The sequence below is a fragment of the Lacerta agilis genome, chromosome 3 (genome assembly GCF_009819535.1).
Source record: "Lacerta agilis isolate rLacAgi1 chromosome 3, rLacAgi1.pri, whole genome shotgun sequence".
In the NCBI taxonomy this organism is placed as follows: Eukaryota; Metazoa; Chordata; class Lepidosauria; order Squamata; family Lacertidae; genus Lacerta; species Lacerta agilis.
Window position 1 is genome coordinate 88,517,694 of NC_046314.1, and position 16,951 is coordinate 88,534,644.

At 43.3% G+C, this 16,951-nt stretch overlaps 1 protein-coding gene and 1 pseudogene across 1 annotated transcript; both read right to left on the bottom strand.

Moving 5' to 3' along the window:
- Nucleotides 1–2,836: 2,836 nt before the first annotated feature.
- On the bottom strand, nt 2,837–8,822 carry LOC117044173 (left-right determination factor 2-like). The gene is made up of 4 exons (XM_033144664.1): nt 8,159–8,822; nt 6,171–6,414; nt 5,276–5,515; nt 2,837–3,698 (listed from the first exon to the last, which is right to left on the bottom strand). Exons 1-4 carry the CDS (start codon nt 8,424–8,426, stop codon nt 3,359–3,361), a joined length of 1,092 nt encoding a protein of 363 aa, XP_033000555.1. The 5' UTR covers nt 8,427–8,822; the 3' UTR covers nt 2,837–3,358.
- Nucleotides 8,823–9,057: 235 nt separating this feature from the next.
- On the bottom strand, nt 9,058–9,602 carry LOC117044172 (annotated as a pseudogene).
- Between the last annotated feature and the right edge of the window lie 7,349 nt (nt 9,603–16,951).

The following is a 16,951-nucleotide window of genomic DNA, read 5'->3' on the forward strand; positions in this document are numbered from 1 at the left end:
CAAAAAAAAACCTCATTGCTATCCAAAATACTAAACTGAAGATATAGTGGGTCCTGGATCTGCTCAACAAGACACATATCTATTGTCAACAATTTCAGATCTTGGTACTTTGCATTCAAAGGATGTGGCACAGGCCAATTTTAACATGATTTGTTCTATTGAACACTTGTGAAGTTGGCACCTGATACTGTTCTCTCTCTCTCTTTTTAATATACATCTTTATTAGTTTTTACATATATTTTCCAAACACAACATGTCATCTCATCTTATACAACATTTTGGCTATTTTAGCCTGAGACTTCCATCAGCCATGTCTAATGATTTTCAAACCTCATTTCTTAATCTTAAATTTGTTATCCGACCTAACACTTTTAATAATCCATAACTTAAAATCCATTCTCATAAATCTTTTCTGCAATATTTCATATAGTTCTCCTTACAAAACTTCTTGTAGTCCTACAAGCGTAGTCAGTTGATTACAATTGTCTTCAAATAACTCACATATTTAGTCCAATCTTTTAAGAATTTCTGGTCCCGCTGGTTTGGAATTCTCCCTGTGATCTTATCCAATTCTGCGTAGTCTATTAGTTTCATCTGCCATTCCTCCTTCGTCGGTAGTTCTTCCTGCTTCCATTTCTGTGCCAATAATACTCTTGCTGCAGTTGTCGCATATAAAAACAGCCCGATATTGTTCTCTTGCCCAATTCGTTGCCAACTTCCAATTTGTTTGCATGACACCAAATGGCATCATAGAAAACTTTGCTACAGTCACAATGAGGTTATAAGGAAATGTTTTGTGACTCCTTTGATCTCAGATTACAACTGGATATGGAAATGGTGCAATGCATTCCGTAATTGCCTAAATGTAAGTGTTCTACTAGTGACAACAATATAGGGGAATGTCAAATTACTTTATGCTTTGGAGAGACACTGTGGTGCAGTGCTTAAAGGGCTAGGACCAGAGAGAACAGGGTTCAGATCTCCACTCAACCATCAGGCTCACTGGGTGACCTTGGGCAAGTAACTTTCTCAGCCTAACCTGCCTCACAGGGTTGTTGTGAGGCTCAAATGGGGAGCCACCTTGAGCTCAATGGAGCAAAGATGAGATATAAATGTAATACATGTAATAAATAAATTTCCTGCAGTCTCTCCACCACCACTTTTCTTACAAGAGTTTTACACTGCCATCTTAGGCATGTCTACTCAGAAATAAGTTCCTCTGGGTTCAATAGAATTTATTCTCAGGTAAGTGAATTACAGCCAGTTCCACAGACTTATTCTGTTTGCACATATCCATCTGTTTTGCAGTCCCTTACAACGATTAGATTCTAGCTCCTTTCTTGTTTTTGTTTTTGTTTTAAATAGGATATTTTAAAGCCTTGGAAGCCCCATTCAAAGCACACTACATTACCCAAATTATGAAACAGTAATTGTGTGCATATTTTTAAAGATTCAAATAAAATAATCCACTGTATTCATTGTATATTTTATTGTTTTTCCTAGTATGTCAAGATGTAGAAAATTCAGGGGAAACTCATCAATCACATTGTTTGTATGTTACAAATAAAAAAGGACGAGATCCTGCAATCATATGGAGCAAGCATCCTTACACACAAGTCCCACTTATGACAGTGTTTCTGGCTCACTTTTTAACCCATAAGGTACATAGATCAGCCTTCAGATGGAGATAGCCAATACTGTAAGGACAGAGAATATATATGGATTCTATATTATTAATACATGTATGTAAGTGCTTTTTATGATTCCTAAGATAGTTTGTGGTACAGTATAATAATATGGTCTGATTGCAATGGACAGAATGTTGGTCATGGTCTGGGAGCAAGTTCAACTGAATAGTCAAATCTGCCAACCTTAGTTCAGTGTCTATAGATGGCCTCAACCCAGTCAAAGCTGACCACTTCTAAAAACCCATTGATTTCAAACTGGATATATTTAACTACACACTTTACTCTCCCATTAAAATCAGTGCAGCTGGGAAATGCAAAACTTTCCATGGGTGTGATCTAGGAAAGGTGACACACTTTTAAAACTCTTTTGGTTTCAGTGGGCAAGTAGGCTAGCACAGCTGTTTGTTGCAGCAGCCCTGGCTACAAACTCCCCAGGCAAATGGTGCCTTTGGGGCTGGCCAGGGGGTGTTGGTTGCCAGGAGCTGAGGCGGCTCAGAGACTGGGGTGGCTGTGGCAGCTGTCTGGGGGACTCCCAAGGAGGAGAGGCGAGAGGAGAGGAGGCTGAGGGAACACTGCAAAAGGGAGGGTGTTTGAAAAGGGTGAGAGGCTTTCAGCTTGGCAGGCAAGGGGTGACATAACTGGGCTCCTGAGCCCCACAGGGGTGCCGCAGAAAGAATGGTATTGGTCAAGGGAGCCGTGCACTCAAAAAGCTTGAAAACCTCTACCCTCAATACACCCCTTTACTTTTTCTGCACAGGAGTGAATTACAGCCATTCACTGCCATGGGAGAAAGTTACATTGCACTCTGGGACACTGTTGCAAGTGAAGGTAAACCTGTCCTCCATCCCTGATACCAAGAGCTTAGTCTTTACCCACAGGTATCCTGCAATAGGTGCTGTGCTTGGAGGCACATGCAATTCATCTCAAAGTGCTCCTTGTAGGATGCTGCCCTCTCATCGTACAGATGCCTATCCCTTGTTTTGATGGATGTTTTGTTAGGAAGAACAGAAGAACTGTCATGAAGGACCAGTGAAAAATCCATCTACTCCAACAATCTTTCTCTGGTCCTGACAGCTTTCAACTATCATTAACAAACTGCTATCGCTGCCCACATTCTCCACCCAAAAAAACAAAACAAAAAAAACAAACTGCTATCGCTCAGTGAATTTGGGATTATATCCTACTTTGCTGCTCTACCATGGAAAATGATAGCCCAGCAACAAACAAACAAATAGAATATAAGTACCCAGTAAGACCAAAGGCCAATTTAGTCCAGCATCCTGTTCTCACAGTGGCCAACCAGATACCTACGAGAAGCCCACAAGCAGGGCCTAGGTGCAACAGCACTCTTCCCACTTGAGATTCCCAGGAACAGTGGAGGTAGAACACAGCCATCATGGCCATGAAAGGCAGACATACAAGTTATACATGGCAAAATTCCATCCAGATTGGAACAACCTGCATTTGTGACTGCAAAATTGTATACGTATGACAGGAGAGGAACCAAATTATTGTTCAAATGTATTAAGAATACCAGCAACCAAATTCAGAGTGCCACGGGTGATATGTGGTCAACATTAGGAGAACTCGGTTTTCTGGTTAAACTAGGAAAAGAGCACCCTGTAACAGGCTACCTCTTGCCTTTCTGCCATTCTGTGTTTGGTGTGTGGCTAGACTGCTGCTATGTTGTCCATGATGCAGCCACATTTTTCTACAATCATATTAGGGAACTCTGCCACCTCAATTTCAGTGTAGTTTCCCTTCTTGACAAGATACATCATGGGCAGCGGAGAGCTCTCCAGCACAGCACAGGTTCTCTCTCCGTAGCCAAAATGGCGCAGCAAATTCTTGGGTTGCCGGCAGCCACCCACACAGTGGTAAGCCTGGTAGCCGGCTGGCTCGATAATCCAATACTGTGTCCAGGTCAGCTCTCGGAAATTGATGTAATGTTCCTGGCGGCAGCAGGTAGTCTTCTCAGTCAGGGTTCCTCCTTCACAATCTCCAGGTCCCCTGCCAAAAAGCACATAGTTTTATGTCTGAGATGGGGAAAGACCTGAGCTAGAGACAATCTGGAGCTTTACAAATGTTAGAACTGGTGCAAACATGCTTATTCTTCTAGTGTTTAAGTGTCGGTATGTGTTTGATTGTCTATTACCCTTCTGAGGCACACACGATATCTTCATACATATCTTCACAACAACTATGTGAAGTGGGTTAGAAGGGCAGAGAAATCCAATCACCCCTCCTTATGCCAAGCTTGGGGAAGAAGGGTTGGGTTAGGTAGAGGTGACTCCTCTTCCAACTAAACCGATCTCCCACCAGTCAGTGCTGATGTTGCCAGCTTTCCCCTTCTGTCCACCAAATGTGTGGGTGGGCAGTAGGCCTAACCAGAGGGAGCCAGTGGAAAGCCATGAAATGGAGTGTTCTGAGGGCAGAGAGGAGGCAGGGCTGAGCCATGAACTGGACTCACTTCTGTCACATAACAACATTAGACTCCACCATCCTGTGCCTCACCTTCCACCCATTGGTTGCCCTGAGCAGCAGGGACGTGAATGTCCTGCTACTCCACAAAGCCCTGATGCTGAGGGTTTGGTTTGTACCCCAAGATGGGGGTGGGGAACTTGTGGCCCTCTGGATGTAGCTGGACTGCAACTCCCATCATCCTTAACCATACTAGCTGGGTGTGATGGTAGTTGGAGTCCATCAACAGCTTGAGGGCCCCAGGTACCCCATCTGGACCAAAAGATGGCAACGGATCCAGATTCACCTAATGGTCTCTGGGTGAGCAGGGATTTGAACCCTGGACTCCCTGGTCCACTCTATCCACTGCATCACACAATTTAGCAAAGATAAAATCTGTATTTCTCCCTAATAAAACATTGGGCACTGTTTTAATGAACCAAAGATAATTTGTTTCACCTATTCTTTGTGTATTTGTGTGTGTGTGTGTGTGTGAGTGAGAGAGAGAGAGAGAGAGAGAGAGAGAGAGAGATTCACTTGCAACACAATCCTAACCATGTCTACTCCAATGCAAGTCCTATTGAATTCAATGCAGCTTACTCCCAAATGGGTTAGGATTGCAGCCTACTCTCTCTCTCTCTCTCTCTCTCATAATGGTTTGTGTGATTGTTTGTCTCCAGTATATTGCAAGAATGTAGCAGTAATCAGCAGCTTTTGGAAGAAATTAGTTGAATGTCGGGATTTCTGTGTATCATGCCGGTAGTATAGATAGCAGTATATCCAATGCAACAATTGCATCTTTTAAAAGCAATGCGAGGTGGATGAGCATCTCAAGATCAGTTCCAAAAGTACACATTGTGAAACCCAATTCTAAATGGAAGTAAGTAATCCTAAACAAAATTACCTGAGAGTTACTCCCACTAAACACAGCAAGGAAAGTAAACATGCCTATTGTCATGCTGTAGGATTGCAATACTGAGCAAAATCAACTGAGTTTACTTTTGAGAAAACATGGTTTGGATTGGGTTGAAGGGCTATCTAAACTGTGCCTGAGTTTGTCTTCAGCATTAAAGGGCAGAAATAAAACTCCCCGGTCACCAATATGATTAAAGTCTGAAAAAACTTACCCATAGTCTTCCAGGTTAAGGGTATAAAGCACCAACTCAGGCTTGCCCAGTGCTTTGTCCAAAGGATCCTGAGAAGTAAAGCGCACAGTTTTGGCCATTTCAGAGGCATAGCTGCCTAATCTTTCTCCTTCAATCCAGATCTCCAAGAGCATCGGCCCCTGCATCTTGGTCTTTAGCCAAAAATGCACTGCCTGGGTGACATCGAAATTCCTCCAGCCAGACTCCATAAGTGGAACTAACCTAAATGGACAAAAAAATGGGTTAATAGTGGAGAGGGAACCTAGAATAAAAACACATGTAGGGGGATATATCTACTAGCTTCTTTATTCCAGAATAACAGACTGAAATTGAAAGAAAAATGTTGGAATGAGTGAGAATACAATATCTGTTTTGAAACAAGGAACTGAACTAATAGGACTTTTGCCTGATCTCAGAGCCTATTCACACATTGCATTCTGAGCTTGGATGGAAAAGGCACCTCAGTTTAAAAGGCAAAATACAACTCACTTAGGTTAGAAATGCTGTAAAAGAGCCTAGACTGCAGGCTCTGATTTGAACTTCTGCATAAAAGCTTCCCTTATAAGTACCAAACTATACAACCCCCAGGGTGCGTTAGGATGTATGCCTGACGGTGAGGTAAACAGGTAAACCCTTCTTTTGTAATTGCAGAGCAATAGATTAGGCAGACAAGCTCTTCAAGAAAATAACAATTATGATGATCATCTTAATAAATGATCTGATCTGGGAAACCCTGTAAGGAAATGAAGACATTTTGAAACCCATGCATATATAGCTGAGAGAAGGCTTGCCCCCTGCCCTTGAAACAGCACTGCTGAGTGTCGTTCTGTTCAAGTGCACATCTCCTGAGCCATTAGATTAGACTGCTCCTTCATACCTGGAATCAATCAAAGAGGTCCGGTTGGTGCCATTCTCTTGGGGCTGCACCCAGTACACGCTCACCCTGGCATTCATGACTGGCCGATGAGATGGCTTGCTGGGCAGGTGTTTCCTCTCCAGGGGCTTTTTGAAAAGCTTCAGCTCAGCCATGGTGACTTCGCTGTTTGCTGGTATCCTGCCTTCCATGTCGAAGATCAGTTTTTGACGGGTGGTGTCCGAATAGAGAATATCTCCAGGAATATCTGTATGCATTTGGAAACAGCAGAAATACTTATATCATCATCGTTTTCATCTGTCACTTAGGGGGGAAAAAGACTTTCCTTTTATGTTACATCAGAATAGGGAGAGGAATCATCTGACCCGCCGGATATTATTGAACACCAACTCCCTTCAGCCCCAGCCAGCTGGTTCACTGGTCACTCCAACAACATCTGGCCGGTCACAAGTTCCTAATTCCTGTGATAGATCAATCATATCTTCTTCATGTGCAACCCAGCGGATAAAGAGAAAGACAGTTTAATAGGCTGTTTTTCCAGTTTGGGACATTTTGTATTTTGGTTCTGTATAATTGCAGGCTGTTATTTCAAAATAACAGAAAAAAGGTTTTAAGTTATGCATCAGGAAAACTTTATTAAGAATAGCTTTGCACTGGAAGGAGTTGTCAACAAAAGCTATGAGGTCACGTTGCAGTTACATTATTTACTGGACACCGGTTCTGAAGATATGGCAGATTGGTACTCAGTGCGAATCCACTCTCTACTGTTCCTCTGCAACTTCATCCCACACTGTTCCCTCTCTTCTACCCTCCTGGTGATGGAAATATGCACTGGTATGGACTGTGTCAACTACACAGCAGGAATCAGTGGGAAAGGCAACCGTTCCCCCCCTCCCCCAAGCTTAGTACATAAAACACAAACAGAGATCATATAAAGGTGCCTCTGATGTTTGTCTTCATTTAAAAAAGAGAGAATTGTGCTAGATAATACACTAAGTAACCATGTGCTACATAGTCACTAGCACAGTGAGTTGAATTACGCCACACACACCTCACTCTCCCTTGGTTGTTAAAAAATAGTACAACTCACCATGTGGATGGAACCCATAAATAAGAGGTTCCCTATGTACTTAGAGCCATCGTGTGTTAATGGTTAAACCAGCTACCATACAGTATATAGTCATTTTTTCCACCTAATGCCTATTTTAAACTTTCAGTTTCTCTCTCCCTCTGTCTGTCTGTCTGTCTGTCTGTCTCTCCCCCCTCCCCCCCCCAGGTACATTGCTGAAGCAAGCATGTCTGGTCTGGTCAAGGCCTGGATGGGTGTTGAAAGCTACATGTACACTGCCTTTGGTTCCATCATGAAAGAAAGATGGAATATACATGTAAGAAAATAGATAAAGGAAGTACAGATACAGTAAGCAGGCTAAGGGGTGGGCAATCCTATACCCACTTCCCTTGCAAGCCTCATTGAACTCAGTATGGCTTATTTCTTCGTAGGTATGGATAGGATGACATTGTTACTTGAGAATATGTCCTTTGGACTCAGCAAATCTTTGGAGTAAGCACACTTAAGATTGTGCTACCCTTCAGGAAAGAGATGCAAATTAATCCAGTGAATTTCTAATAGCAGATTAACTGTATGAATAGCACTTGCAATATAATACATAGTAACATGAAGCATGAGAAGCTTATTCAAGAGGTATACATTCCCTGAAATCAATCCTGTCCCGCTTTAATTGTTAAACAAGTCTATTGCACCACCTTATCGTCACATTTAGGACAAATGTATTGTATACACAGAGAGACTTAAGCTGAAAAATTAATATTTGGGTATAAATTTAGGTCTGCATTTCTCAGAGATACTGTAAACAGTGATTTGCATAATAGTTATTACACAGCCTGAATCTATAAAATTCTGGACCATATGCAGATTTCAGTTTAGGACTGACTTGCTTTTAGTTACTTGTGATGATAACAGCAAAGTTTACCTGCATTGCCGGAAATTCCTCTCAGGATTCCAGCTAGACTTGGCATTGCTCTCCGCTTCTCTCGGCGGCGCTTCAGCATAGACATGTATTTATTCCTTATATTTTCTGGAATGACCAGATTCTCCATGTCTGTCCTCTGAAGAGCAGGGAGCTCAGGAAGCCCTAATTTATCCAGCAATATCTGTTTGAGTCCTTTCTGGGTAAATCCATTTGCGGTGGCAGCTATGATGAGAGCACAGCTTACCAAGCATCTGAGATTCACAGCCATTCTTTGCCTAGCTATTGGTGGGGAGAAGAGCCCCTAAATCTCCCCCTCTTTCTCTCTCCTCAGCACAAGCTGTTCTTGGCGAATAAGAGACAGCTCTGCAAGGTTTCGAGCTGCCTGAATGGGAAAGCGATCTAATGTGGTGGCTTTATATAGCAAGTCTGATCCCACTGGCATTACAAATTCCACAAGCAGAAGTGAGGCAGGGGGCTTGAAAGTGTTACATCCCCTTTGATACACCCAAGCTATAGTAACACCTTCCAGTGCATTTGAACTTAAAACAAAAATATTTGGAAGACTCTCTACACGTTCCCAAAGCTCTCTGTGGCCCTAAACAACTCAGGTTTCCTCCAGTCATTCTGTTGTTGTCTGCCAAATCTCCATGAAGGAAAAGACATGGCAACATTATGAAGTGCGCTGTGACACCTTTTTTTGTGCAGCAAATACATAAACTGGGCAGGGTGAGAGGGTTGGGAATAATTCTTGGACCACTTAGCATTTGTAAATCACATCAATTGCTGTTATTAATAAGATTAATATTGGGTCCTGCTTCATAACCCAGAAAACCTCATGCAAAGTCTTGTGGATATCAGAGGAGATATATACCAGTGGTTGTGTGTGTGCGTGCGTGTCCCAAGAACTTGCATTTATTTACATGCACAAAAAAGCAACCCAATATTATATTCAGAGCATCTCCTTCCTCCAAGAGAAAAATAAGGGTGCTGGGCTTTCCACAGGAACATATCCCACCCCACCCCCCTCACCCGCAAGGCTTGCTTCTCAAAGCTCCATTGACACAAACCAGCTCATGTCTCCTCTTTGCTCAGCAACATGTTGGGTATCCCTTTAGTTATGGGAAACTCACACCCAGCATTTCAGCACACCTTCCACACCACTTCCACCTCCATCAGCACATGGTGGACTTTTTGAAATAAATCCTCATTGCTCTTGAAGTCAGGGATGAGCTCAGTTGGCAGGTCTGATTGGTGACCCAAACTCTTTGCTGCCTCAACCCTAAGCTGCCCATTCCACCTTGGGAACCATCCGCGCTGTGAACTCCAGGTTGAAATCTACATTGTTCACCTTCACTTCTGTGGCCTGGATACGAAAGGGGAATCCTCCACTGGGCCTCACTCCTCGCACGTGGGAGGTCAGCATGTTGTATGCCAGGAGCTTCATGTTTTCAGGACAGCGGCCGCCAAAGCAAGACATATATACCAGTGTTGAGAGCAACTAAACTGCCTTTCTGCAGGGTGCAGATCTATAGTGTTCACATAGATAGCCAACATGCTCTATGCTACATGGATCACACAGAATTCCTTAACTTTGATGATACAGATAGAACACACTATAACTTGTAACATATTAATTCTCCTAACAATAGCTACATTAAAAAAAAAATTATCCAGAACAATCTCTCTAGTTCAAGTACTTTCCTTTGCCAAGTTCATGAATTACTACAGTTACACTGTTGTTGTTGTTGTTGTTGTTGTTGTTGTTGTTGTTGTTGTTGTTGTTGTTGTTGTTGAATAGTCATTAATCATAACACTTCAGTAGTTTATCTCCTTGAACCAGGGAAGGTTGAATGTTAGATTTCTGAAACATACAGGTTGGGCATTTAAGGCAGTGTGTTCACCACATTGTTTTTCAGGAGAAAAACCTGGTAAAATCCCATTACTGCAGTAACACTAATTATTACAGAAGACAACCATCTTTGAAAGGGAACAAAGCAACAATGAACTCCTTTCCTCGGGCGTTATTATCCTTTTAATATGGGGAATGTTTGCCTTGTTAATCTCTGTGACATTTCCATTCATAGCAAAAAAAAGCAGTTACTGAAAAATTAAGAACATACGGAGAGCCCTGCTTGATCATACTGTATATACACTATCATGCATGGGGATTGCCAAGGGGGGGGCAGGGAGGGGCAGCTGCCCCCCAATCAGTAAAAATCAATAAAAAATACATAGCAAACTGAGGTTCTGTCCCTGCAACAAAATGCCTGCCCCCCCAGGAAATTCCTTGCTATACCCATGCTATCATGTCCAACATCCTGTTCACCACAATATTCAGCCAGTTGCTTATAGGAAGCCCACAAACAGAGCATAAGAGCAACTGTTCTTCCTTCTTTAATAATAATCCTTTTATTATTTATATGCTGCCCACCTGACTGGGTTGCCCCAGCCACTCTGTGCTCCACAGCAACTGGTATTCAAAGGCATGCTGCCTCTCATCCTGTAGATAGCAAATACAGGATCACGGCTTAGCTTTACCTTCCATTAATTTGTCTAATCCCTTTTGGAATCACTTGGTGGCCATCACGATATCCTGGGAAAACAAATTCCATAACTATGCTCTGTATGCAGAAGTGCTTGAGTTTGTCTTGAATCTTCCACCGCTTCGCTTCATTGGAAGATCCTAGTATTATGAAAGAGGAAGACAAACTTATCTACTTTTTCCACACCAACCATGATTTTGAAAAACCTCTATCATGTTTCCTCCTTATTTCACTTGTTGCTAAACTGAAAACCTTTCCTCATTGTTGCTTCAGCTTCCTGTTTGTTGTTATTATTATATTGTTCTCTCTTTCCTTATTATATCCTTACAATATATAAGGGATTTTTTCAATGAATCAAGGGACACTTTTCAACTTCAGTGGATTTTGTCAGAGGACTGATTTGTAAATCCAGGGGCTGTCCCTGGGAAATGGGGATGTCTGGTAACCTTACCTTACAACCCTGTGAACTAGGTTAGGCTGGACCACAACAGTGTATATGTGAAGTTAGATTCACCCCCTTCCCCAATGTGCATTACTTTACACTTGTTTACATTGAACTGAATTTTCCATTTTGATGCCCTTTCATCTAGTTTGGAAAGATCCATTTAGAGCTCTTTTCAATACCTTTTATAGAGTGCTAAATAATATGGTGTTTTCTATAGATTTGGCTGCTTCACTGTTCTCCCCAAACTCCAGGTCATTTATGAACAAGTTAGAAAGTTTCAGTCCAAATAAGGATCCTCGGAGGGACTTCACTTCTTACATCCTTTCAATATGACAACTGTCAACTTATTACTACTCTCTGCTTCCTGCTCTTTAGTCAGTTACTGACCCAAAAAAATCTGTACTCTTATCCCATTATGTTTACTCAGGAGCATTTGAGCATCCAAGTGTACACTGTCAACTAATCACCCATATCTACACATGCTTGTTGACACTCTAAAAGGTCTTAGAGAGGCAGGACTTGCTTTTGCAGGCCATGCTGATTTTCCTTCACCAACACTTGTTCTTCCACACTCTCATTTACTCTGCATCAAGTGTGCTCCCACCACTGGTTTGAGAAGCAGTGTACACAATCCTGCTATTTCTTATGCAACACTCTGTCTTGATAAATTTCTCCCCAAACCAGTTTCAAACCAAAATGAGAAAAGGACAATCTACCTGAGTTTTAATTTGTAGTGTACAGTGGTACCTTGGGTTACAGACGCTTCAGGTTACAGACGCTTCAGGCTACAGACTCCACTAACCCAGAAATAGTACCTTGGGTTAAGAACTTTGCTTCAGGATGAGAACAGAAATCGTGCGGCAGTGGGAGGCCCCATTAGCTAAAGCGGTACCTCAGGTTAAGAACAGTTTCAGGTTAAGAATGGACCTCCAGAACGAATTAAGTTCTTAACCCGAGGTACCACTGTACTGTAATGTGCAATGTGTTCACAGCATAAGTGTTTGATGCTTTTATATTCAGCAATGCTTTCTATGAAAAATAAATTTCAGTTCATTGGAATGGTAGGTTTTCAATGAGGTTTTAACAAAAAGGAATGTACAATTCCAAACAAATGTAGTATTTTTTTTTTTAAAAAAATACGCCATAATTGTAAAACGTCATTGGTCATGACCTAGTCCAGGGGTCTGCAACCTTTAAGACCAAAAGAGCCACTTGGACCCGTTTCCGAAGGGAAAAAAAAATCTGGGAGCCACAAAACCATTGCGACATTTAAAACAAATATAACACTGCATTTTATTTTTAAAAATCCGATTTAAATTTTAAAAAATCCGATTTAAATTAAAAAAATCCGATTTAAATTTTAAAAAATCCATTAAAAAAAAAATCATTCATTTTTATCCACCCTGGGGACCACTACCAGGTCACAGCCTGATCCAAGGTGGGTTGCAACAGCATACAAATATTTGATTTGTTGTTGTTTTTTAAAAAAATGAGTCCTCAACTGCACACTTGTGTTAAATGTTTGTCCCATGTCTTATTGAAGACTGCTGGCTTTTACAATAATCTTAGTGTCTTTTACCCTTAATATTCCAGACCAGAGGCTATGTTCACCTCTTCCAACCTCCTCTCTTGCTAAATAAAGCACAGAATTGCACCAGAGAAGCCTGTGCTGTTTGTGCTGACTTGCATACAGGTGGCTGTAGTAGTTCGTAGTGTTCAAACCTTTTTAGGGGAGTTCCCTGCCCCCTTAATGACAATGGCGATAGATTTTGCACATGAACACAGATCCAAGTTAGGACTCCTCTCTTCCATGCCAACAGGTGCTTTGTCAAGGCTCCCCTAACACACATTCAGGACAGAGGAAAAACTGCAAAACGTCCCGGCCTTGCTCCGGGGCGGAGAGAGACACGCGCCCGCAAGAGCGCAGTCTGAGGCTGCGAGCGGAACCAGGAGCGAAGGAGGCAGCGGCAGGGAAACAGGCGCCGCTTCCTCGACCATTTTTAAAAAGAGGGCTTCCCCCCTCGCCCGCCACCCTCCGCCCCGGCCCAGCCCGCAGCTGCCTACCTCGTTGTCGCCTCGACGCAGCAGCCAGCAGCCTTCCGAGAGGAACCGCGGACAGCCCTCCCCCGCGGTCCCACGACCCAGCCGAGGAGTCCTGGCCTCCAGTGCCCGTGCGGGGACGCGTCTGAAGGCCCCCTTCCTGCCCCCATCCCGTCCCGCCTCCCAGCTGCCTCTGGATGCCGCGGGGCCCACATACCCGCCGACCCCGGAGCTCCCCTGTCCGCCCCAAGGCCGCCTCCCACGCTAGGAAGACTCCGGGAGCTGGGCAGGGTTGGTCCCGCCAGGCAGGCTCGGGGGCGGCCTCTTCCATGGGCGCCTGCTTCGGAGGCGGAGGCGGGGTCTTCAAAGTTCCCCCTCCCGCTCGCCCAGCTCCATCTCTTCCCGAAGGAGCCCTCGGCTGAGCTGCGCCACCTCTACTGCGTCCCCACTGCCTCCGAGCCCCGCTGCCCCGCTGTTCAAGGCCAGGTGATCCTGGGTACGCCCCTGAGCAGCGCCCTCAGCCTCCGGAGGGCGGGCCGCCGGCCAGCTGGAGGGCGGTCGCTGCCAGCTGGAGAAGTGGGCGGGCGTATCCGCCCCGGAGCCGCGGCAGCCGTGTAAAAGAGCCGCATGCGGCTCCGGAGCCGCAGGTTGCTGACCCCCGACCTAGTCCTAGAGAGATCCCTTACATGGCAATTTTGTACTCACAAGAATCCCCACCACCTGACCACAATTATCACCTGTTTGCAGGAGCTTTGCTAGAGTCTTAAAGGACTCAGAACACAGACTCACAAAACACATTTGCATAAATGTAGAGAGTGCCTCTGGGCAAAATAACATGGCAGGTGGCTTCAGTCACACCAGCACTGCACTTTGTAGCATGTCCAGCTGTCCTCTAATCAAATAATTTAAGTTTTAAAAAGGGATGGAAAGTGTCTTCCCTGAGAGAATTTTGTACTGTGTGAAAGTAGCAGTATTTATTTGGATAGCCCAAACAGCATGATTGAAATGCAAAGTTGCAATCTTGAACTGCACCTGTATTAGATGTCTCAAACCCTGCGAAATAAACCCCCTGAATATTATTTTCTTTTAACCAATCTAATGCAGGATGGAAATACCCAATCCTTAGGCATGGATACAAAAAGACCTTCATAGCCCATTTTCCAGGGAAGAGATTATAAAGCATCTTTGTGTATTTTGAAGGAATAGAAACAGAGTTATCTAATACAGCTTTCTACTTTTGGAATCGGGACTTACAAAGCAAGCATGAACTTTTGACTATTGCTGTCACCACAGAAGTACTCTACCCAAAAGTGTGAATGAGGTTCTGAAGCACCTGCTCACTATTTTCATGAATTGAACTGATGTGTGTTAAGGTCTGTTAAGCATTAATGAGAAATACAATCTTCTGGTGGTGCACTGCAGTGAGGGCCCCTAGATTAGAAAGTGCTTTCTTTCATGTCTGATGTCCAGTCTAATAGAAAGAAAACCCTTTAATGCCAAATGTGTATTGGAAGCAGATTTATGAGCTCAACAGGTAACATAAAATTATTAGGCAAACAGTTGAAGCTCAGTTAGAAAGAAAAAAATGTGGATTGAACTCTTTTTCACACAGTGGTGATTATCTCCTCCAATTGCTGGATTTACTATTCCCTTTTTGTCATGCAAACAAGAAAAGGCAGGCATTTTATAGGAGCTCCTTCTGTGTGATGTGTATTGGAATCTACATGGTGGATTTAAAATGTCAGACAAGGGATTTAAAGTGTCTGCAAAGAATGAAATGTAAGAGACCAGCCAAAGACTACATGTAAAGTTTATGGTGGTCATTTCAGCAAATGTAAAACTAGTTTTTGCTATCTAACCATACCATAAGGATCACCTGCTTTGTTGCAGGTGTGTATTTGCATAATGACCGCATTCTCTTTCATCAATAAATCCTACGTGTTAAGTGGGAAGTGTGATAGGCTCAAACCTAATTGTAAAGATAAGCATTTCAAACACATCTGCAATAGAAAGTATGGCAACATATTTGCTAGAGGTGGCTAGTGCCTCAGTTTATTTAATCTGATGTTTAATCTTATGCTTTTCATAGTTGGCAATGGGCCATGTTACAAGATAGGCTACCAGGGGTGGCCAACTCCCAAGACACTGCAATCTACTCACAGAGTTAAAGACTGGCAGTGATCTACCCCCTTTGGGGGGGCCAGGTCAAAGTTGTTGAGCTTTTTTGGGGGGAGGAGGAAAGCCCTGTTTTGGGGGGGGGTGCAGTTGTTGAGCTTCTTTGGGGGGGCAGTGATCTACCACAGACGTCCAGTGATGTACCAGTAGATCACGATCTACCTGTTGGACGTCCCTGGGCTATACCAAAGTTTACTGCATTTGCAGGAATGAGATGCAACCAAGCCAGAATTGCAGCAAAATGAATAATCCTTCAATACTGGAAAGCCCAGACCACAACAAGCGAAGAAAGCTGGATACAGGACCTCTTGCAACTACAAGATTCTACTCTATAAACTACAGTACATAAAATCAAGCTTCTGGGAGATTGGAAGTGCATTTTTGGACCTCTTCACTGAGTAATATCCACAACTAGAACAATGGGAGGCCCAGGGCAGTGAGAGAAACCTGCCCTAATGGTAATCTAGGACTACAGCAGAGCATCACTGACATTCATTCATCCTAACCTTTATCTAGGCATGCAAACCTGAATACTGTATAGCAGGCATAGGCAAACTCGGCCCTCCAGATGTTGTAGTCCCAAAACATCTCCCATGATCCCTAGCTAACAGGACCAGTGGTCAGGGATGGTGGGAATTGTAGTCCCAAAACATCCGTAGGGCTGAGTTTGCCTATGCCTGCTGTATAGCATGCTAGATAACTGAATGTCAGAGATGAAAATGCTGCATCATTATCATCATCATCATTAGATTTATTGGTTGCTTTTTTGCTTTAGGCAACACAAAGTAACTTAGAAAAGGAAAAGAAAAGAAGAAGCAAAAACGAGGTCAGGTGGCGGGAGAGAGGCTGGGGTAGGAGGAAGACTCACTAAGGGACTGTACCGTTACATTATATGAATGTGAAAAACTTAATAAACCATGGATTAAAAACAAGCACTAACTACAGTATTTAAACTAGCAAGCTTCAGAAGCGACTGTTTGAAGTTGGTTTGTTTTAAATGAGCCACAATTGTCAGGCATGACAAAGCAAACCGCAGTAAGTACGTAAAAACGGAAGAGAAAGTTTTTGAACTCTTCCTCACACCATGTAGGAGGAAGAGTGGGGAGGAGGGAGCACAGGAGCACAAGGCTCATTGTGGCTCAGTCCTGCTTGTGCACATCACGTAGCAAATTTGCTTGGCATGAGTCTCAATGTGGTCTATGAGGCTGTTTTCCTCCAAACCATGTCCACCTGTGCCACACCTGACATCATTAGGGTAGGCAGAGATGTGGCTGGATCAGTGGCATGACTGAGCTCCCTGCAGGGAACCTGATCATGCCGACTTCCCAAACACCCAATAGTCAACTCTGAATACTAGAAAGGGCTGCTTTCCCCCATAGAAATTACTCTGATTGTCAATATTTGCTTCTGAAACCCTTTTCAGAGTGTTCTTGCTTTCAGAGGTTAGATGGATGATGATTGGGGAGGTGGCCTGTTCACAGGAGGCATCATGTGTTTAGAACATCTTCCCTAGGCAAATATGCAAGATAACATCGTTATCTTATAGACAACAGGTTAAGATACTTTTTCTCTCTAAGGTTTTTATAATGG